This window comes from Bombus flavifrons, chromosome 9 (assembly GCF_040668555.2).
Source record: "Bombus flavifrons isolate JBK064 chromosome 9, iyBomFlav1_principal, whole genome shotgun sequence".
In the NCBI taxonomy this organism is placed as follows: Eukaryota; Metazoa; Arthropoda; class Insecta; order Hymenoptera; family Apidae; genus Bombus; species Bombus flavifrons.
Genome location: NC_138450.1, coordinates 15,160,824 through 15,184,197, shown reverse-complemented (window position 1 = coordinate 15,184,197; position 23,374 = coordinate 15,160,824). Strand labels below are relative to the sequence as shown.

The 23,374-nt window shown below is 40.0% G+C and overlaps 1 protein-coding gene across 5 annotated transcripts in view; it reads left to right on the top strand.

The window, feature by feature from the left end:
* The window catches only part of ssh (Protein phosphatase Slingshot), a 73,136-nt gene that overhangs the window by 3,391 nt on the left and 46,371 nt on the right, over window positions 1–23,374 (top strand). The window contains exons 2-3 of one of the 5 annotated variants that reach the window (XM_069120928.1): window positions 2,896–2,951; window positions 21,616–21,775. In XM_069120928.1, coding sequence (XP_068977029.1) covers window positions 2,896–2,951; window positions 21,616–21,775 — 216 coding nt within the window. Of the gene's footprint in view, window positions 1–2,895; window positions 2,952–8,853; window positions 8,934–11,659; window positions 12,143–19,559; window positions 19,963–21,394; window positions 21,519–21,615; window positions 21,776–23,374 lie in introns of those variants that run through there. The other 4 variants (XM_069120929.1, XM_069120927.1, XM_069120930.1 and 1 more) reach the window with 4 other exon arrangements.

Below are 23,374 nucleotides of genomic sequence, written 5' to 3'. Positions count from 1 at the left end.
TTCCAAACCGACAAAAGTTTCTATGAGCGTAAAGAAGCGGTTAATCCCAGAGATTCGTAAAGTAAACAGGACAGAACGAAATAGACGATCGCCTCAAGTATATGAAAACTTTGGTCGACTCAACGTATCACGATAGTATGTAGTACATGTTAATAATTCATCGTAAATATAGTTTGCCAAAGTATAGAAAATGCTGTTAAATTAACTCGTTGAAAGCTATCGTTACGTGAATGTAGTATTTCATTTTCTAGCCGGTTTACGTTGTTGAATTCTATCTCTTAAAATCGTGATTACGAAGGGAAATTTCAAAGATTTTTTTATTATTTTTGTAGTGAATTTTCAAAAAACTGCGTCGCTCGTACCATATTTCCTCTGATCTTCTTACCTGGTCATGTTTCGAAAGTTGGGTGTACGTGCATATATCTTTGTAAATATTATGGCATTCGTATCAGCGTGCAATTCGGCTTGAAAATTACGATTAGAAGACTGTGGCGTAATTTTCTTTTTAGCGGACAAAACGGGTGCTAATAGCAACCGTTGCTTTATGACCGCGCAGGATGAATTCCCTCGAGAAATTCGAAGATAGATATAAACATAAACCCAGATGTTTATCTTTATTTTCGTGAACGCGAATTCTGATCGCTGATCGTTACTTCGCCGGTCCCTTCTACTATAATATTTCTTACTTTTTTTTTCTTTTTTTTTTTTTGTTTTTATTGCAAATTATTTTGGTAGACAGAACGACAGAATTTTATTACAACATATTTTTGTAACGTGTTATCATCATCAAAGTGGCAAGATATCGTGTTATTAGCTGTAAAAATAGTTGTTGATAAAGGCGGATAACTCAGTAACACGCGGTGTATTTAGGTGTATTTAAAGTTTTAGGTGTGTAGCTTTAACGATTTGGTATTTGCATAAAGTAGTACAAGTTCGCTGTTGTACGCAAAGGGTTGCGAGCGTCTGCCTTATGTGATTTTAGTTATCGCTTTTGCACTATTTGCAATTCATCGATGCGAAGGGCTTCCCTTTCCAGCTTAGTCCCCTTTCAAACACTCTGATCGAATCTCGTTTTACGATTGTTCTCGAACGAACATGTATTGCATTATTGATTGTATATCTTTATTTTTGCGCTGTTATCTACCTATCTACTATTACTAATTTTTCTTCTTTTTATAAAGTTTACATCACTTCTATTTTATCTTTCATAAACAGTTTTACCCGTTATTTTGAGGAAAACTAAAGTCTCGCACATCGCACGGCGAAAACCGTAATTACAAATTGCTATTGTTATAGTTGGCTTCAAGCAATTGTATCTAATTTTTCGAATCTTTCAAATTCGAGGAATAAACAGAGAATGGGGGATAGTGGAATTTAATGTTAATACAGATAATACATCTGATTGCGACGTTTATCTTAAAACGAATAACTTAGATTTGGTACGCGTCGAACCTTGGAATCTCGTGGGCGACGTTATGCGATACCGAAGGAAATGTTCCGCGATGCAATGAGAGATTCAGGGGGGTGACTAACTCGCAGGGTCCTTGGAGCAAGGGAGCCGAAAGAGGGTTCGCGTCTCCCATCATGCACTTTGCATGCGCTGAATGCTTCGCGGCCTACGAAGTGCACTCACCGTCCGAAAGGGTAGTTGCATTTTTCTAACGTGTCCAGAGGGGGTGGATTCGACAGGGGACACAGGCCTATTGATTTTAAAGGCTCGTTTTCTGCGTGGCATGCTCGACAGCGACAGTATCCTGGTACCCCTGTAATATTTTATTAACACGTTTGAAATTGATGGAATTAAACGACTCGGGGTAAAAGATTTGAAACGATTTCGCTCGATGTGTCTTTCGAACCTTCTTTGAAATCCTATACGGAATCTCCAGCGAGCGGTGGCTGGTTTTAGCCGAAAATAATTTGCTCTCTGCTCGTTTTACGTAAACTTTGTTCGAATAAATTTTGCTCGATGTCTTTGGTATCAGCGACGGTATCCTTTGTAGCGGGTGCGCGAATTATCGCATAACGACCCGCGGAAGGCAAGTGGTTGGCACTTTTGAGGCACAACGCGTAAAATCGTTTAACAAAGGCAGCCTTAACAGGTGCTTAGCTGGTGGCGTGGCGTTCTGCCTTTTTTTTTTTTTCACCACGCACACTCGAGTGTGCATCGGACACGTGTAAGTGCACGTGTGGTTTCATTCACCGACGTCGAGATTTACCTTTGTTGATAAAATAATCGACGCGTATTTTTGTAATTAACATACGCGACCGTTATGAATTTTTATTGCCATTCAAACAGCTATAACGCGGACACATATATACGTTAGAAATAGACGTACATACCTACTTGGATTTTTTCATGACGCGAGATTGCTGATTAAAGCGCTGAATATGTAAATCAGGAGGTTTTCCAATTCATTGGCTCGTGATATTTACGTTAGCAACAATTACGTTAGCTTAATTCTATTAGGTCGCTGCATAATAAACGTCGCTCTCAGATTAACGATATCCACAAATATAATTTCTTTCAAAATAGACAAATTTTAATTCGGTGAAAACTATGTACGGGCATATATGAATCTATATATATAGGAGGAATTTGTACTATTTTAACAGGTGGATATACATCCTGAACGAAATTGCTTTTAGCTCGAAAGCTACGTTCTTCGGGCTTTCCTTTCGCTCGCGTTTCAATTATCTTTGCTAGGGATCCAAGAAGCGTATATTCTCTTTATTCGGGAAGTGCTGTATTCCATTATGTACACAGATCAAATTAAAGACTCTAGATTCTAAAAGCAGCGATTACTAAAGTTGCTTTGCCAGATGAACAATTTTCAAATTATTAGACTGGCGGCACTTTGTTACTAATCAGGTTTGATTTTTCGTTTCTTTTTTCAGGATTCTGGTGCTGGTGCGCCAGCAGATGACGACGAAGCGGCGAGGAGTTGTAAAAGGTGAGTTTTAGACGTAAATTAGTATATCTAAAATTATTATGTTGTCAGACAAATATATTTTCAATTAGAGAACGGTAATCTGGATATGCTTTGGATCTTTTTGTGCCGTTTCCCAAAATAAGGATATTATATTTCCATATGATAATGTTCCCTTTTAATCGTTATCGGCCATCAGCACATAGAATTAAGCGAACCGCAATAATCCTAAAGAACCGTCATAAAACTAAGCATTTGTATTTTACCGTTAGGGCCCTTAATTGTTATAAAATACATTCAAGTCGAGACGTTCCTTATGGTTATTGTTCATTGTATGTATTGGTTGTTGTTGTATTGGGCAAACGTGGGTTTTACCCGCAAGCGACCAATAGTAGGGCGATCACCACCGAGTAAGAGTTTTCCTTTGCAACAGCATCGTCATACCGGACTTCACTGGTTCATCATCTTTAGAACAGTCAACATTTCTTTACCGGGTTTTCACCCTTCAATCATTCTCACCTAATAAACTTATACATTACGCACCAGCGTAACTATCATTTCTACAAAGTTGTTGGAGATATATAATATCTTTGAACTGTTAATCAAGCGTTATACTGATTAAACCACCTCTATTATCCTAACCGAAATAGGGGATCGATCAGTTCGTGGCGTCGATTGTCAAATCGTAACGGCAATTTACGAATCCCGTTGACGCGCTTCCTCGCGATCTCGTCTCTCCGCGACTGGTCGGAAAAACACTCGTATTAAAAATCCTTTGATACAACCGTGACCAGAATCTCAGCACCTTATCTCCTCGTATTTCTATCAATTCGCTTGCTCCGACACCAGAAACGTGTTAATTTCACTTCTGATTGATCGTTTGATTGCGCTATATCGCAAGGAAAATTATAACGGCACAGAATAAGACCTTGGTCGGTCTGCTCGAGATTCTATTTGATGGTGGAAATGTACAGCGATTTAAACCTGTTTCTAGTTGATACGAAACGTCATTGGCTACCGGCACCGTGGTTACATGTTAGAATCGAAACGCGTTTGTCAATCGGTCAGTCCCTCGAAGGGGTCCAGTTTCCAAAGGTCCAGAAGCTTCCATCTTAAGTGTATTGTAAGATATATACGAACGCGATCGTCTGTGTGTGCGTGTAAATACGCGTTTACGTACTCTGGCCTACAACTCCGATAAGATCGAATCGCGTGGTTCGTGCCATTAAGGCTGGTACAGCTACGGGTACACTAAAGTTGTCAACCGTCTTCCTTGGTATTCTCCCTCTTGTACCTCATACATGCCAAAAAAACTTTGGATATCGAGAAATTCCTGTATCGGTATCCCTCCTTTTTCGGTTTTCAAAACATCGAGTTTCAGATGAATCCTCCGTTGCATCCAAAGCGGTTTTTGTCCTTCGAATAAGTAAACGGATATACTACGTTTATTACGGCAGCCTGTCGATTTTTATCGCACGATGCAGCAAACGATTCGATTTTTCATTCGATCAACTAATTAATTCAAAAAGGGTTAGCTTTGGCGGAGTGTCTGTAATTTAGCTCGTACTGTCCATCGCTGAAATTCACGCAGAGTGGCTGTACCGAGAGGCTAGTCGTTCGCCAACATTTTTTTCTTATTAAAACCTGTCTTCGAGGCTTGTGGTCGCACGTTTCGTTGCCAAGTATAAGCCATCTAAACCATCTTTTGACTATCGAGAAGCGAACGTTGTCGTGCAAACGGGATAATCTGTATGACGCGACATTTTCAATGATTTTTCGATGGATATTTATATTCAGTCGTGCTTTTTCTTTTTTCCGCTTTTACTTCTGGCGGATCTGCTTGGTTGAAATTTGCCACAAGTATTCCACAGTGGCGAACAAAAGAAAGTACAATTGACAACGGCCATGTATAGGTGTAACGTGTATTATGTAACTCTCATAGACTATGTGAATCAGAATATGTGACCCTTAGGTACGTGATGAGAAATGTACTATTCAAATTTTACTGTAATATTCGTAATATAGGTAGACCATTCGTATACCAATTTTAAGCTTCCCTTAGTTCGTCATTTCATATCCAATTATCTAGTCTTTGTCATAAATCTTTTATGACTCGTTTTAATCTTTCTAATACATGGAAATCTTCTGATCTTCGCAGAAAATTTCTATATACATTTAATTTCCCTATTTGCATTCTATGAAACTATCCATTTGCATGAACATCCGGAGTCTAACGATAAGCGTACTTAGGTTAAGTAAGCACCGTTCGATTTCCTCGGTGCGACGCGCCGGATCAAATTAATCGAAAGCAAGCGTTCGCGAACTCGGTTCTCAGGAAATAATTTCAGGACAAGGAACTGTTACTTAATCAGGCAGACGAGTTCCTTTCTTGGGAAAAAGACTTCTCGTCCCCGCGGCTTCCTTCTTCTGGCAATAATTCAATTAAGCCAGCTGCACGGCCTAAGGAAAGTCTCGTGCGAACTTCCTTGAGTCTTTGCGATGTAAACATTCGTTAATTTGCAGGAAGTCGAAGCGAGCTCGTCTCTTTTCTTGCCTTAATCGTTCGACTTTCTACGCTGCGGGTTGCGTAATCTGTGTAAGTCGCGACCGTGTAATATCATCACCCTCTCTGAGAGTCAGGAAAGGTGCCGGAAATGAAGGTTCCTCGTTTCGTGAACGGCGACGCACTTTCACAGTTTGGGAGATCAGGTCAATTGCCTCAGACGACGTTTTTCACATCTTCCGCGACGAGGAGCAAAACGTTTTTAGAATTTGAGATAGCACAGAGGTGGGATGATGCTTCGCAGTCCGAAAACTCGCATGATACGATTTGACCAGCAAGTCTAACATCAGCGATGTCTATCTTTCCAGCAGAAGAAGATTGTAAATGTTTGTACAATAGATCTTTTTGCTGCGATACCTTTCTTTCCTTTCTTTTCAAAAATAATTTTTAAATCACGTAAATTACATTTGGGAAACGTGTATCGATGATAGTTTCTAGCAGCTTCGATGCTTTGCATACTATTTTTGGCCAAGCCATTTAGAAAACCGTTTTATAAACAGATACGTGACCTTTAGCCTAGCTGAAGTTAAAGGTCACGACGCGAAATAGTCCGACCCAGCCAAAGGAATGGTTTCCTCTTCATGGTGGAAAGAGAATCGTCGCTGATATTGGGTGCTTTCGCGAGCTTATTCTCTTCGAAATAGACTCGTGCGATGCGAGTCGGACGAAAAAACTTTGTACGACATGAGAATTATGATTGTCGTAGAGCGATGTAATTCATGCCAGCCGATTCATACAGCGGTGAACACCTCTCTGCAAACGTACATATACAGGGTGTCCTATTTTCAACAGCTAGCAACTGATAAATAGCAACTGATTGAGAAACGATTGATTACTTTTATGAACATAAGCATTTAATCGAAATCTACCGATCATTTGGATACTAAAAAGTTACTTATTAGGTCTTTCACGAGTTCGAACGTTCAATTCGTTCTTGGAAGGATCGAGAAATCCATGTTTCGCAAAGTTTATCGTTCAAATACTGAAAATTTCACTTTTTGCCTACGATAGTCTTTGGATTTCTTCCTTTCCAAAGATAGAAAAGAGTCGGATTTTTCGATTGATCTAATAGACTGAAAACGTACACCCCGTAAACGGTTCGACAAAGGTGACCGATATGTGTAGATCGTCGTAGATTGTAGATGAAACGAGAAGCTCTATATAAGAGAGCGTTCTCACATACAAACGAGGCAGATTTATGGACGCGCGAAAACGAATGATCGTCCCGCCGGCAGTATTTTACGTATAATTGAACTTGTCTTTAGAGCAATTCGATTTGGCTTGAGCGCGAATGAACAAAACGCTGATTATCTGTGCGCTGTTTATTATCGTGAAATCTGCTCCTCCTGCTTGCGGCATCTGATCACAGTTCTTTTGAAATAGTTAGAATGCAGGCCTGTGATAAAATTCGGTAAAATTCGGAAAAGTTTGAAAGTTTCTAGGAATCGTCGAAGAAAGATGATTGGGACAACTACTCTTCGTGTATAGATCAAGCAAACTTGCATCTTTGTGATTAAGCTTCAAGTTCGATATCGACCGAACAATAAAATATATGTTGTTCGCCTCTAAATACAGGAACTCTTTGATACATTAAAGAAAGCATAATTATCGAGCAATAAAATCTATGCCGTGCGATCTTGCAAATATTGAATCCTGCATCAAGTTCCATCGTCCGGAAGAAACGTCGCCAACAATGGAAGGAAGTTTTCCTTTTGAAGACGGCAAACCTCCGCACGAAGCTCCGTTCGGTTTATAGGCACGGGTTCCCGTGGCAGACGCTAATAAGTTTGCGGTCGGGTATTGAATTGACGGTAGGTCATACGGAACGTGAAAGTGCACCACAATCCCTGTTGTCGGAGCATCGCTGAGCATCGTACTCGATTCTGGTGAAATTGTATTTCTTTCCGTGGAACATGTTACATTTTCTTAGCTTTCCTATATAATTTCTTGATTAATGATCTTTATTAGATGAAACCTGTACAAATTTTCGAAGGATCGGATAATTCGAGCGATCGAGTAATCAGGCATGTGCGTTCGTATTTGAGGAACAATCGTGCTGAAATATCGAGTTTTCACTTGTAACGTCCATCGTGCCGCTCGCATCAGGTGAAAAGGAGAAACACAGGTTGCGAATAATTCTGACGACCCGTTTGGATATCGAAGCCGACCAAGGTAGTCTACCTTGAACGGAATTCTCGGTCGTTCGTAAATTTCACTAACAAAGACCCGCCACTCTCGTTGAGAATAATGGCCGGACGTTGCATATCTTTTCCTTCGTTAACGATGCTCGCCTGGACAATACCGATGGCACCTTGCACGAGTAAACAGCATAGATTCAAAATATGTACGTACTACGCGGTATCTCCGCTCTTTGATGCTCTCCATGGGGGAAAAACATATTAAATTTAGAATCGCTGTTGCGTGTCGGAATGAGTTTGTTTCATGATGCAGTGGCAGTCGAGTAACTGGAAACCATGGTATCAGCGAACGAAACGCTTCTATTTTTAAAAAATAGATAAGTAAGTTGAAGATGCCGTGCAGCTATTAATTGTACGTGGGAAAACGTGTATAATGTAAATTACGTTTGAAAATTGTCGATGATTTCTAAAGATATACATATACATACATGTGTCACATTATGGTGTAATAGAATAAAATATTTATAAGATAAAAAAAAATGTAGATGCTACGCGATTATTAAGCCCAATTGTTAGCATATCTACTAAACTGACGAAAGTCTCGTCAATTACAAGATTTTTATGCGAGATGTTATCAAGGCCTATATCTACACACCGATAATTAATACGTAGAATAATTCTGCAGACTGCATTGAATATTGCATTAGCCGCACAGAAGAAACAAAAAAGCACGGTATGCTGTTATTAATCATGGCACGTAGAAGCTGTTGTTAGACTAGCATATCATTCTAATCCAATCAGTCATCTGAGCAATGATGAAAATTGACGTTCTCTATTTAAATAACGGGCTAAGTTCTTAAACAAATACAAACAATGGATTCCCTTTTTTTTTTGTAAAATTAAGTTGTGAATTTCATTCGACTAATTAGCTTATCGGGACACTATACGAATTGATGATTCTTTTCGAATTACAAATTCAAAAAGTCACTTGAAAACCGGCAACATTTCAAAATACGGTTCCTCTTTAAGTTTGACTAACTTTTTCTAAGCCGCGGTTACTAATGAATTTTGCGTGTTTGATACCCCTCATTCACAAGACGAAGAAGAAGAAGAAGAAGACGAAGGAGAAGAAGAAAAAGGAGAAGAAGAAGAAAAAGAAAGAGGAGAAGGAGAAGAAGAAAAAGGAGAAGAAGAAGAAGAAGAAGAAAGGAAGAGGAGAAGAAGGGAAAGAAGTGACTCCGGTCGGGACGATTTCTCGGCATTAATTGCCCCCTGGTCGTAAATGGCATCGTTGCCAGGAACGAGGTAATGGTTTGTGCGTGCAGAAAACGCGTCGGGCATCGCAACGATCGCTGAAAGCGGATTCGCGCGAACTTGCGTGAAACAGACTAAACACAACCGTGTCCGAGAGAGAATAACACCTTGCGTATCTTATTGTGCCCGAGTATTTACGTAATGCATGGCACTTTCTGCATTTCTTCCCTGGTTTTTGCTCGATGCTGAACGCACAGAAGATGCGCACGGTAAAATGCGGAGCGTGTCTACACGGCCGTTACGCCATTTAGATACACTTACCGAGGAAAGCGACAGCCGTACAGGGTGTTTCATTTCAATCGAATTTCGCAAATATTTGTGAAACCGTTAACAAAACGTGACATCTTATTTGAAAATCCAATAAACGGTTGTATTCGATGCATGTGACAATTCGATTAAATTTCTTTTAACGTTATCGAAATAGTTTCTGCGATATCTACGATACGAACGAAGCACAAAATTGTATTTAAATTGTAAGCTAGGTGGAAATTTATTCGAACGCCGTTCGAATCGTAAAAGTTAAAGCATAGAATTCTTTCAATGTATCTATCGTTTTTGATTTTTGCCATGACTGTCGATAAGTACATCCGTGGCTGGATATACATTGATTTTTTTAGTTTGTAGTTCTCTTTAGAGGTCATTCACCTTCGACTCGTGCAGCCGCAGCTGCTGTTAGATTCTTCACTGTACTCTCTGTTTATCGCCCACTTGTCAATGGGCTTGGTAATGAGACGCACAAAACACTCGCTATTTATGTTTCTATCGCAGACGCGAATTTTTCTCGTTGACTGGTTCGAAAGGTCGCGCGTATTTCCTGTCGACGATGTTCCAGAGGCGGTATCGATATTCAACAATTGTGATGCTTGGTTAGCTTAAAGTTGATACGTTGAATTATAGCTTTACCACTAGATATTTTTGTTCGATAAATATTTAGTAGATTTTAAATATTTTGTGCTTTAATACAACAATTTGTACTGATTTCCTCATGGATTTTGCAAATCAAGTACTCTCGTTAGAGTTATGCAAATACGAGCGTCACGTCGTATCGCGTTTCAGAAGGAAAAATTCAATAGACGTGATATATTCTTTGTTGACACAATCGGAGTAGGCATCGCTAGATTTCTGGACAATCGATATCACTTTCCAAGGATTTCAGTATCCATTGCGCGACAATATCTATAATCCATCTATAGTCTATACGATCGTAAGGAACACCACGCTGGAAGGTTGTGGTCTCTTCGTTTCAAACAATGATTCACCAATTCATCGCGAGTAAGATTTTCAAGTTTTGATAACATAAAATAATCCCGCATTGTTTTCTTCTTAATATCTTGCATACAGCAACGAGTTACTTCGTTAAAAAAACGGTTTAATGATTATAAATAAATCACAAGCAACGTTAATAACTGTCATTCAATATCAAAGCGATCGATAGTTATACGCTTCGTTTCTATTCGTTTCTAATTCGTTTTTCTATTGGCGTCGGCTCGCTACTCTTTCAAGGCGATTAAAGTCCATGATCAACCACCAAACTGTGTAAAAAATAAGCAGTCATCGATTAGATCGCTTTGTGCGTGGAAAGAGCAAAGGGTTGCACAAGGGGAGAGAAAAGAGGGAAACGCAGCAGACGACGCCGTGCGGGTGAGTGGATTAGCGATCGAGTTAACGATCAGACGAGTTCTCCTTTGTCTACGTTCATCGGATGGTAAAAATTTTTGGCGGCTCACCGTCTGCCGATGAGATTTAAAACGAGAGAAAAGAAAAATATAGCTGATGGTTTACGCCTTCGTAGATACGAGCTTTTGTGATTGTGAATGGATATGCACACGTACGAGCAGAGAGAAAAAAAGGACTATGGTTGCGTATATCTGAAATCTCGGTGTTCCGTCGAGGGTGAAACGCATGACAGAAAATTCTCAAGGTCTTCCTTTGTATCTGCCCAAGATGAAAATACTGTGGATTCGTGATATACATTTTGCTGTCTATTACGTATTGTGTAATATTTAATTGAACGTGAAATTGTTATACCGTCGTATAACATAAAAATAATAAAGGGCACATAGTAATTAATTTTCATGGTCGAAAGTATATTTTTATTGAAACTGTAATTTATAATTTGTAACGATACTTGGAAAATTGTTCTTCGTTTTGTCAGCTTTTTACAGATCGATACCTCTTTGAGATTGGAACATATTTCAGATTTAGATTCTCCCTAATTTTCACTGTATCTGCCGTTCTTTGACATCCCGACGAGAACGAGGCGGGTCCTGAAGTAGGGGAATAAATATATGTATTTTTATATCCTGTAACAGATCGACGCTGTAATTCCTGTTTGCCTTCGAGTGTCATTTCCCTTTATCTACATTTTGTAAGCGTATCCCCTGTTTTCCAAGCAACATCTCCATTCGTTCTAAATTACGATAAGAGACGAACGGATAAAAGGGACAAAGGTAGAAGCGGAACGCATGCGCAAAGAAATTGTATATAGATAGACAGAGAATCGTAAACAGAGGGCGGAAATGTGTTATGGTGCCATGGAACACGTCCTTCCCTCCGTTTTCCATGCTTCCACACTTCCACGCTTTCCTCGATCGACCGACTCGCATTTCGGTCCGATAGGTTAGGTTAGGGTCGGTTGCGGTGCGAATAGCGGTGAGATGGAGGGGCGAGGGGACGAGAGGTATAACCGGACTCCCACTGTTCCACGATTCGCTCCGCACTTCAGTTGCCTCGCGTACGTTGAATCGTGAACGTCTATTCCGTTTCGTTCCTTCTCAGTTGCTTGAACACGTTGTTGTATCTCATTTTATCGCGTGCCCTTATCGGATTCTGACTAACGCGTAGTTCGCGCCACCGAATTTCCAAGTGTCTCCGTTCGAGTCCCTTCTTTACCGACCGATGGACTCGGAACGAAGGATTTTTGGTGATCAGTTTTCTCGCACGCGATGGTCGAGATTTCCGATAATAGTGTAAGATGCTTCTCCTCGAAGCATCGTTTGTGAACGGATTCGTGAGCCATGAAGTGAATCGGTGTGCAGTGTCTAGATTCGTCGAATGATCGAATCTCGTGACTCGTGGAAAGAGGTTTATGATCGCTGGCTCGTGGCATGTGTTGACTCGATGGTCTTCGAGAGCGTCGAGATGCGGAACCCGGGGTTCCTCCTCGAAGACGCCAGACATGGATATATCCAGTATATCAGGTACAGTTCTTGCGATGCTTTTCTATTTTTGTTTCGTTTTCTCGCCTTCCTTCGTCCACTGGGAATCATGGGAAAGGAAAAGTGGTTTCTTTGTAAACGCGTGCATTCTCACAATGCGTTATGCGTCCTGCAGCGATGTGAATAGAATAATGTGTCCATAAACCAGACATTGACTATGTATTGTTCGTGGTAGAGATGACTGTTCGCGGAAAGATCGATATTTCAGCGAGTATCGATCACGTCTGAGCCAGTTTCGCCGTTTTCGAACGCCGCGGTCTTCGATTTAGTTATCGGTTTATCGAAACTCACACTAACCCCCGAATGTTCCCGGATTATTTATTTGACAAGAAAAATTCGCTTGGATTTTTTGATGGAAAAAAAAAATACGAAATAGGCGTTTGAAATTATCCTAAAAGGGTTATAATAACAATTATTATTAATTTGTATTTACCCGTTTAAAATATTTCGGTCTTATCCTCTCGTTTGACCTTGATACTAATACTTAATTATAGAAAACGAAAATATGGAGATAATGTATCCGAGCTTTCGGCTATACAGAGTAGATCTCGCAATCAGCTTACTTACAATCCACGATAAAAGAAATGTACGCTTTACTAGGAAGTAAATGTCGATCAGTAGCTTTTGAATAAACATTTTCTTCCATATATAATCGATTCACGGCATTTGTGCGTTTCAGTCTTTTCTTATAAATGCATGTTTATAGTGAATTTTTACCGTGAATGAACTTTGTGTTAGGATAGTCGACGTGAACGGTGAGATAACTGAAATTCAACAAATTTCGTTTTGTTTGTTTCTCAAATCAAAATATTGCCTAGGACTTTGTATGTGTAATGTACCTACGTAGAGACTCGACTCTTCCTTTCTCTGTCTGTCTGTCTGTCTGTCTGTCTCTCTCTCTCTCCCTCTCTCTCTCTTTTAATAGAATTCGTTATAAATTCAGTAAATTCTATCTGTCTTACGTTCTGTGGATTTCTGTGAATTTCTGTGGAAAGGATCGCTAATATTTGAAATTGCGCAAAGACCTTGCGGATATTACGTAAAGTTGATTTTCGAAGCTAGGAACGATCGAAACGATTTAACACTGGAATCCCAAAAATTTCACTCTACTAGTGTATTTACCGTTTAGTTATTTCGTGCACATATGTGTACACGGTTATTACTATCTAATTCATGTAAAAAAAAATGCCTATATTTTCTTACTTTCAAGTTTTATTTTTACTTGTTATGCGTTACTGTTTCGTCGAATCGTATTTAATCGTCTTTCTATTCTATTTGCTAAATATAAAGATTAACCAATAATTCTATACGTAATTGTCGAAATTTGTAAAACTAACATATTTTATTTGAAATTCAACATATAGCGAACTAATATCAAGCTACAAAAACCTAGTAGTTTTAAATGGTTAGAAATAGCGTTTATCAAAATGAAAACGAGCGTATCCGGGATTCTAGCGTTAGCAGAAATGATCGTACTGTGTTCGTAAAGGCGAAGTGCTCAGGGGTCGAAATCCACATGTCGTTCATTTTCCTCTTATTGGACATCTTATTTTCGGAAATAGCATGCAAATCGGAGAGGCTGGCTCGAGTAATTCTGTGAGTCTCATTCTGCCACGATCCTCAATTTGACTCACGTGCGCATAAAATCTATTTTTGAGCTGTGTTCCAGTGAAATATGTTAGGAATATACGCCGCGTATGTAGTAATTTTATTTCCCAAAATCACCTTAATACAGAATTAGCATTTAGTCGATTTTAGAGCAAAAGGTAATTCTTTGTTCGAATATTACTCTTCGGTGCTTTTACATATCTTTCGTTGCAGATTTTCTTAATTTAAATAAGTTTAGTATTTATATATTATGAGTATTTGTCTATTACAGAATGTATATAATCTGCATGAATATATGTACGATAATAATATTTCTCTTTCTCTCTCCCTCCCTCCCTCTCTCTCTTTCTCTCTCTCTCTCTCTCTCTCTATCTATCTATCTGCCTGTCCGTCAATTTTCCGTAACTAATTTTCTTATATCGTGTGAAGGTAAATGTAAAAATTACTTAATGCGTAGATGGTATTTGATAGTACCAATATCCCTGTTTACCAGTAAGGTGGTTACATTTCGTGTCAGCTGACTCGGAGCAACAGCTGCACGCTTTGTACCATCGCGGATGAAAGGGGACCCTCGAAAGCAATTATTTTTCAGAGGAGAGTCGTCGAGAAGCTGCCTAGCTTTTTGTACAACTTTTGAATTTCTCACGGTAGTTGGTTCAAATCTTTGATCGATTCGTCGCCGACGCGTTTTGCTTTCAAGGCCATATAGTTGATCTTTTGGCAATAATAATTTGTCGAAATTTCACATCGTGTATAGATAGGTTTGTATATTTATAAATATTAAAATACGCAAGTTATTCATCTATAATAAATGTTAATGGAATGAGATTAAATTTCAATTATCAAAGTTGACAAGTTAAAAAAACTACAAACACGTCCATGTCGTATCGAGCGTGGAATTGTAGATATATAAATTGGATCTTGAAAATGAAAATGCTATCGATCGTAAAAATTGCGCAAACAATTTCGCGGCAGTTATGTATTTGAAATTCGCAAATGAGAGCGGAGAGTTGGTTCATCGGTCGAAATACGATACTTGCGCAATAATGTTGTCATACTTACTGGTGTTTATTTGTTGCGTTCGAAAGTTAATCCTAGGTGTATTCGTTTGTAAGTTTCACTAATTTCGACATCGTCTCGACGCGCAGTCGATCATCGTTTCTGGCGAATCGTACAGCAATGCGGTGTTGCTTAGAGACGGGGAACACAACACGAAGCTTCGCAGTCGATGTGATAATAATCGTTATTCAAATTTCGATAACCACTTTCTTAGCTGGCCGACACAGGGTATATATTATGACAGACAGACAGTATAACGTTTATAAATGGAGGGTAATTAAGGAAAGAAAGTGGATAATATCATGTAAGGCGTGTTGTAACATCGATGGCATTGCTTCCTGGTTTCGCGTTAGACAGGCTGGCGCCAGACTGGGTCGATATGTCATCGGACTGGAACTTATTTTGAATGCCATTAATATACCTCCCTTTGTGAAACGGTTTGAATATGCAAGCAAACCCGCGTTACGTACGATAATCGAGAAAAAATATTTTCATTAACATTTACCGTGTCTATCGATATTAGTTGTGTCGTATTCGTCGATATTGCGAGTCAAGATTATTAATCGCAAATGTATTTCGTACTTATCTGTTTGGAAACATAATTTGTTTCGAAGGATGCAAATAAGCTATATTAACACAATTATCGTTTTCTATAAGGGAACAATAATAGCGCAGTTCGTTATTTTCTCATTTCCTAACTTCTCTACACATTATTATCCATTATTATATCCATTACGTGCACTAATGATACATGCAATAACAAACACGAATAATCTAGTAACAATTTTCCAAGGTTTCCAAATGAAAGCTTAGTCAACGCCACTTTAGCCTTTTGCTCAGATCCTGCCGACTCGGCTCTTTTACCTTTGTCCAAAGTCTTCTTCTTTCGGTTCGCGATTTAAACTTGGGATCATCGGAACAGGTAGAGAGATGCTGAGGCATCTGTCGTGCTGTTTCCGATTGCTGCGCGAAGAGAAGAAACGTATAGGCGTATATAGTCGATGAAACAGACATATTAGCGAGATCGTATAGCAACGAGTATAGTAAACGTTAATTTAATACGATTTAATCTCAATCACACTGACGAATGTAACCGTGTTTAGAACTATATGGAATTTATCGTTAATTGTTATTTTTTATTATTTAATAATTATGTCAGATTTCTTTGTGACATCTGTGCATTACGTAAACGACAGCAAATTGCGCGTCTCTAGAGTGTATAATATACGCATTTTCTGAAAATATTCTACGAAGAAAGAAACAATTGTGAATTGTCACCGCGCAGTCCTCAACGAGATCTGAATTCTTTTTCAATTACTCGTACGTATGTCAAATTATTTGTTTCAATTCTCGGAACTTATGAATTTCAGTTCATCGATGACGATCGATTTTTGACAATTCCGCTGTATCTCTCGCAGCAATTATACGATTGAAAGAAGGAATCGGATTAAAGTTGGATCGAACGAGAGGAACACGTGTTCTCTGGAAGAAACTGGCCCAGGATCGCCAGCCAGGCCAATGTTTGTATTATCCCTTATTATCTGGCGCATCGTCCCCCTCCTCCCCCCTCCGCACCCGGTAGCTGCGCGCTTTTCTCCATTTCGATGCGGAGAATCGAAAGGCTTTGAAAGGTTGCCGCGATCTCCCGTTCGCCGGTGGTCGTCGTGTTCATCGTTTCCGCTCTAGTTGGCCGAGTTCCAGTGGTTCGTTGGACGTATTCTTTCTTCTCGACGCGGGACGCAATTTTCTCCATGTTAAACGTCGCTTTTTCCGTTCATCGCTCGTCGAGTTGCGTCACCGGGGATCACGGCCGCGGTGAAAGCGATCGTTCGATCGACTCTCGATGCGCGTGGAAGTGCACCGATGCTCGCGCGGACCGATTCGAACTTCCAGCAGAGATCGTTGTTCGATCCCGACCAGAGTTCATAATTTTAAATCGTGAGTCTCTCTGAAGACAAATCGATCGACTCAGCTTTTTGTTAAAATTTGTTTCTTAATTTCGGTATATAAGTGTCTATAAATAAGTGACTCGGCTTGTCTTGACTCGGAGAAATACAATGATCGCAGCAATATATTTAATAGGAAATTCTTCCGAGCCGCGTAAGGAAGAAGGCATTTTCTTTATTTAATAAGGAATCGTCGAAGACAGGGATAGATAACTAATTTTCGTCGGAACTATCGAAGCAACTTTCCATATTCTGTAATCTGTGCTAGCATACATGGTGTTTCCGCGGCAATTTTTCTAATCTCTACCGGGCAGCAAGACGCGTGGACGCAATTGCATGTGCATGCGTATCGAGTCACTGGAACTGATTACTTCAATGGCCGGAAAGTATGGTCAGGTTCATCGGGAAACCGCGTGCAATCCAACGGAATTACGTTGCCGATTTGTATCTTTCTCGTTATAATTGCGTCGTTGAATGCAGCGAATCCAAGGTGCTCGAACCATTGAACTTTGTTGCAAGACCGGTTTTGAAAAGATTTCTTTAGTCTCTTTTGATGTTCAAAGCGGACTAAGTAAAAGGAGAGGGAGAAATAAGCGATTTAACCAGTTAATCGGGACGAATGAGTCTTGGTTCAGATCTCCTATTTCCTATTTCTTGGATGGTGCAATTTCTTTATTTATGGATCTGCCATTTTGTAACGCGATAGCATCTATGTACGTATTTCTGTCAGAAATAGATTCTACTTGGGTATACTTATCGAGCTGTATAAACTTTACTTTAAGATATTTCATCCTGGAAATTCTATTCTTTGTTAGCAAGTGTTTTGAAAACGCGTGACGAACGTCATTAACGTCCATTAATGACCTTGTTCTAATAGCGACGCGACGGTGCGGCCTGTCGTTTCCGATCTGCACGTTAACCGATTTACCGGAAGTTTGCGTCGATTACACACGCGTCACGGTGGATGTGGTCCGTCGAAAGCTGTGTATATTGATAAGAAAACAGAACTGTTTCCGTGGTCGACCCTCTTCATACGAATGATTTTACTCGTTTTCTCTCGCATAGAAAGGAAAACAACAAAATAATAATACCTATAACGATCAAAGGAAAAGTGTCGTGCTTGCGTTTGAAATTCTTTTGCGATTAAAGTGTTGTTTGCGCTTTAACAGGTGAGAAACGATATAGCTTGTCACGTTAACGAGCAGACGCTCGTATATCGTGGTGAACGATATTTCATTAACAATCGGTAACAATAAGAATACTTTAGAGTAACGATGAGAGAAGAAACGACGAAACGATGTAGAAATATCGGCGCGAATGAACTTGTTCGATCCAATGGAAAAGAAGCTAGATCCAGGGACTGGAAATTGTAATTCGTTTAATCGATGTAACACGCGGCAAAAGATCAATTGGACGAATCTTTGAGAACGGAGAGTCATCGGAAGGCTCTGATATGGCGGTAACCAAGCGTAAAATCAGGTTTGCCGATGTTTGAGCGACGTGTACCGGTACGTGACACACTTTAACGGGGTTATGCGAATTGCATTTTGCTCGAAAGGTCCCCGTCGTACACCGATGACAATTGCAGATGCGATCTCGGATGCACATTCACCGGCGCGTTGTCGAGACGTTTCGCTCGACCTAAAGTCGTGCTACTCGTGTCAAATGACATCATCGCTGTTGCCTCCATTTGTATCTACATATCTGTTAAGGCGTAGGATAGACTGGATAAAGTCGAAGAATGTGTTATTTGTCATGAAAATCGTCGTTATACTCGTGTTATATCGTCGAATGCTCTTGTAACACGTTTAACGGTTAAAAGTATCAATTAATAAGTATTCCGCATGGATCTGTTTTTTATTTGTCCGTTTTGACATCTTGTTGAAACTTTTAATTCAACGTCACACGGATCAATACATATCGTTGATATATACACGAAGTGGTACTTTCTCTGGAACATTTATTTCTGCCAACAATGTTGCATGCAAATGAAACAAAGGCCAGACAAATGGAGAGAAAGTTTTAACGCAGATATCGTACCAATGCTTCAACGGAGCCTGATATAATTTTTTCCATGTTGTTGCTCAAGTTCTGCGCAAAAGTACAGAGCTTTTAAATCGCATTAATAGTTAGACTTCAACAGGGTGTCGCGAGTTCGCGCAAAGTTATCGAGCTTCAGCGATATCCAGTCACGGTGGTAGTTGTATATATATATACACGTACCGTTTCACTTGATATTTCGAGCGTCAGCAAAAGTGCAAAAATATCGTACTATGCAATGGAAATAAACTGTACATGTGCTACGAACTTGTAGATTTTTCTAACGTAGGAACACGTTATACACGTAATTTACGCGTAAATTTTGTTGGAATGCTTGTTTTAACGAGCTTCGAATAATTCGATTCGATAGGCGATGTCTGTTACGAGTCGAGCGTTCTCTTTAGCCAATTTCAATTCGATTGCCTCCTGGCTACATGCTTCTTACAAACGTTTCCAAGGAACGTGTTATGGATCATAAGAGAGGAATAAGATGCATTCATTTTGATAGCGTTTTATAAAGAACCTATATAGAAGATGAGATTAGTCGGGGAACAACGAGAAAAGATTCTGCTTTTCCATGAATTCTTTGGTTTTGCGAGCGCGAAAACGCGCGACAAGCAGCGTGCAATCTCCTCGCAGGCTAATAATACGAGCTGCAAAAGTCTGCTTGGCGAAGACGCGCCCACGCGTCGCAGTTTCTAGTTCGAATCTCGAGATGATTTTAGTATCTCGTCGTTCTTCGCCCTAATCGCGCGTCCGAGTTCCATTCTGTTCGCGTTTTCACACCGAAAAGGCGTTTCGCAGTTGGCGTGTTCGACGATCAAATTAATCGTCTACCTTCTTTTTCGATTTGTCGAAAAGGAATTATTGTTATATTTATGAATAGAAATCGTTTGATAATATTAACATTTTTAATAGATTTTTCGATGTACAGTTGGTCGTTCGCGAAAAAGTTGAGGTATATTCGTTCCCCTTGGAATTGGTGAATTTCGATCGGTGGTGATGTTTCTATAGTTCATCGAGGCGGCTATTGCGCTATTGACTATCGTTCGTGAAAGTTGTTCGAGAGCGCACCAATACGGAGAAGTCGGGAAAGGACACCCCTGCGAAAGAAAAGGCAGGGCTACCAACAAGCATTTGCGTAAACGGGTACGAAAATGCATTTCTTCGCGTTCGCTTTGTAGCTGATCTGTATCGACTATAATATCGGATTATTAAGAAAACGCTGCTATTGCTTTTCACGATCGACTATGTTGCCGATATTTTCTTCTCTTGTTTCTGAAAATGTAAAGTATAAGAAAAGCAAATGACCGTGAAAGTCTAAAACGTTAAACCGACTTGTAACTTTTTCCTCCTGGGGCATCGATCAGTCCGTTCGAGAGACGAGGTTGGATGATTCATAAAAATAATTGATTTCAAAATTAGTTGCGCATTCCGCGCGATAAATCTTCCTCTGACAGGCTCGTTGCCAACGTTGCCCACACTTGAACCAAAAAGACCATGTTCGTTAATGACTGTTGAAAAAATCTAACGTTCGCGAAGTAAATTATGGTTTCTCGTCGTCCGTTTTGTTCTGTGTCGTTTCCATGAAATTCTCATCTATCACGTTCCACCTAGAAATCCAGCGTGGTGCACGATCTCGGCGTTCACACCGAGATAAATCTCAGTTCCGTGAAAATCTCGTGGAGGGTTAATAATCGAGAAGTGGTGTGGAGCGAAGAAAAGTGGGGAAAAGTGGGAATTGGCGGTGCGGTGCGGTGGCAGGAGTGGGAGGATCAGGGGCGCGAAAATCACTACAGAGAAATCAAGTCGCTCCAGTTTTGCTAATAAGGCCGCCGTCGCTAATTGCTTTCCGTCACGGCAGCTGGTCCCTTATCGTGTGAAAGTAATCGTCACAGCTCTCGATAACGAAGATCGTGGAAGAGCGCATTGCCGAAGATAGATTCTCAGGTTTCTCTTTTCTACGGTTACTTACACGCGTGTAATCGCTACCCCTCGTGAAAGAGAAACTCTTCCCATTGTATGGCACGAGCGTAAACGCGCGTGCGCTACCGGAAGCTTACACGTGTACTTACTACTTCCTACTTACTACTTACTACTTACTACTTACTACTTACTACTTACTACTTACTACTTACTATCTACTATCTACTACGTATTACAGTTCGGTGCGTGAAACACCATGTGCGTCCGACGAGCGCACGATGCTCCTTACAACGAGAGTGTAGCTCTCCGCGACAGATTTGGCAGACGTTGGAGCACCGGCTAACTTTAACGCTTTCCCTGCTATAGAAATTTCATATTCTTTACGACTAACGGTGATACTATCTTTTTTTACCAGAAATATTTTTCAACCTAGTCCCTAGTTATCAAGCATTATTTCGGCAAATAATTGTCAAAAATCAGCGAGTAAAAACACTATCACTGACTCGCATATAAATCTCGCATTTTACTATTAAAATTAGTTTTTATTTATCATTTTATACGTAGCTAATATATATATGTATGGTAAAAAGTAAACATTGGAATTCTGTTCCTCTTAAACGATATTGTGATTATAGAAAGAAGTAAAAGAAGAAAGGTGAAAGCTTTTAGGCGTAAAAAGAGCGTAAATTCGTAGCGTAATTCTTTTTAATTAACTGCAGTGCCAAGACAAATTAAAGCGGTATATCGTGAATAATTGGCATCGAAACACGTTAAAATACGTGAGTTGTCCTTTAAATCTTAAACATTTACGTCGCACAGGCGTCGCCCATGACTTTCCACTCTATGTTAATAGACTTTTCCTTGTTTCTGTTGCAGCCTAAGCGAATGTTACTTCGCGGGCAAGGGCGCGGCCTTGGTTTTACCTCCGAACGAAAGGGCCAGACCGTCGAGAAAGGTTTCCGCAGCAGGATGCGACATTCAACAGCACCTGCAATCTATGTTTTATCTGCTCAGACCGGAGGAAACCCTCAAAATGGTGAGTTACGAGATCTTAGAAGATACAACCGTGTTTAGTTGCGAAGAAAGTTTTCTTTATAGCGAAAGATGGTTTTTTAGTTTACTAAGAACAAAGCATATATATCTGGTTGTAACGTTCGTTCGAACACTTACGATTCGTAAATGTAGATTACGCGAACAAGCGTATACGTATATAGTTTGTCTGCAGCGGTTTATGTAACGTTGAAAGTTGTTTCGCGTATCTTTTGCTCGAAACATTATTGGAAATTCTTTGGCGTTCCCCTTGCAACGGTACGATGAAAAAATCGCTACAAGGTAAAAACAAAGATAAAAACGGGCTTGCATGTATCGATTATGCGCATACGATCGATCGAGCACCGGCCATGACATTTTGCGCGGACAAAAGCTCAAGGATAGAATCTATTTTATTTGAAACGTGCGTTGCAATCGATATCTCGAGACCGCGAATTGTCTGCCAATTCCGGGATCTTGAAATTGACGGTAGAGGTTTGTTTAGATGTTCTGGCGCGCGGTTTCAACCATGTTTCTTGTCAACAGACGTAAGATATTTTCACGATTGACATTTATCTGCAATTTAATGACTAGACTGCGCATTTGTACGCATTCCTACATCTTTATGGACATACCTGAAGAAAGGGAATTTACATAGAAATTTGTTTCATCTACCAAATATTATTATAACAAATACACTCTATTTTGAGTATTTTATATAGGCATCTTTGCAAAAATTTCTTTTTCATTAGATCTAGCAAAAAATGCATAAAATTCCGGTAATTTCGATATTATTTTTCCGAATTTTTTTAACACCTTGCTTTCTTTCGAATTATTTATCTATTTTTGCTTAAAATATACAAAAAGCATTTCTCTCGTCAAAGACGAGCTAATGGTCGAGTATCCTTGAACGCATTTTCCATTGGAGAAATTGGAAACGAGCGTCTCGTCTAAAATTATCATGCTTCGCTATGTCGTTTACGTTGCCACTGCAGAAAGTCCAGAACCTGTGTGAACAACCGACAGGTAATAGCACCGTGACGTCAGGCAATCCTAACGAGAGCAAACCAGCGATCGGTGATTGCGAAATCTCTGACCAACGCGTAGCTTTCTACGTTCGGAATGAAAAGTGGTCACTGTTGTTTCGGAAAAACGTAGCTGCCTCGGTGCGATTCGAAAGTTAAAGACCGACCGATGTTGATCGTTACACGATTTCGGTTTATGTTAGTTTTGGAATACGAATAAACGTACGTTCATCGGAATTGGAAGCAATGTAAACGATATAAGTAACCATTTCGACCCTTTCGCGCGAAAACCTCGAATATGCAAATTTTCACTTTTACGGCAACGAAGTATCGATATCTTTTTCTTTCGTCCTTAATTGTATGAATCGAAGCAAGGAACGTGGGATGAGAAAGGTGACATTTTGCGTATTGAACGTACATAAGCATTCACCACCAAAGATCGATGAAACGGACTTTGACGCCGATATCAGTTCGTGAAGCGCGCGCACGAGGAAGTCTGGCTCGATGATAAGAAACTGGTCGCGTAAGTCTTTTGAAACGACAAACACGTCTCGAGTCGTTTGCCGAGCGGAAGCGGTCGT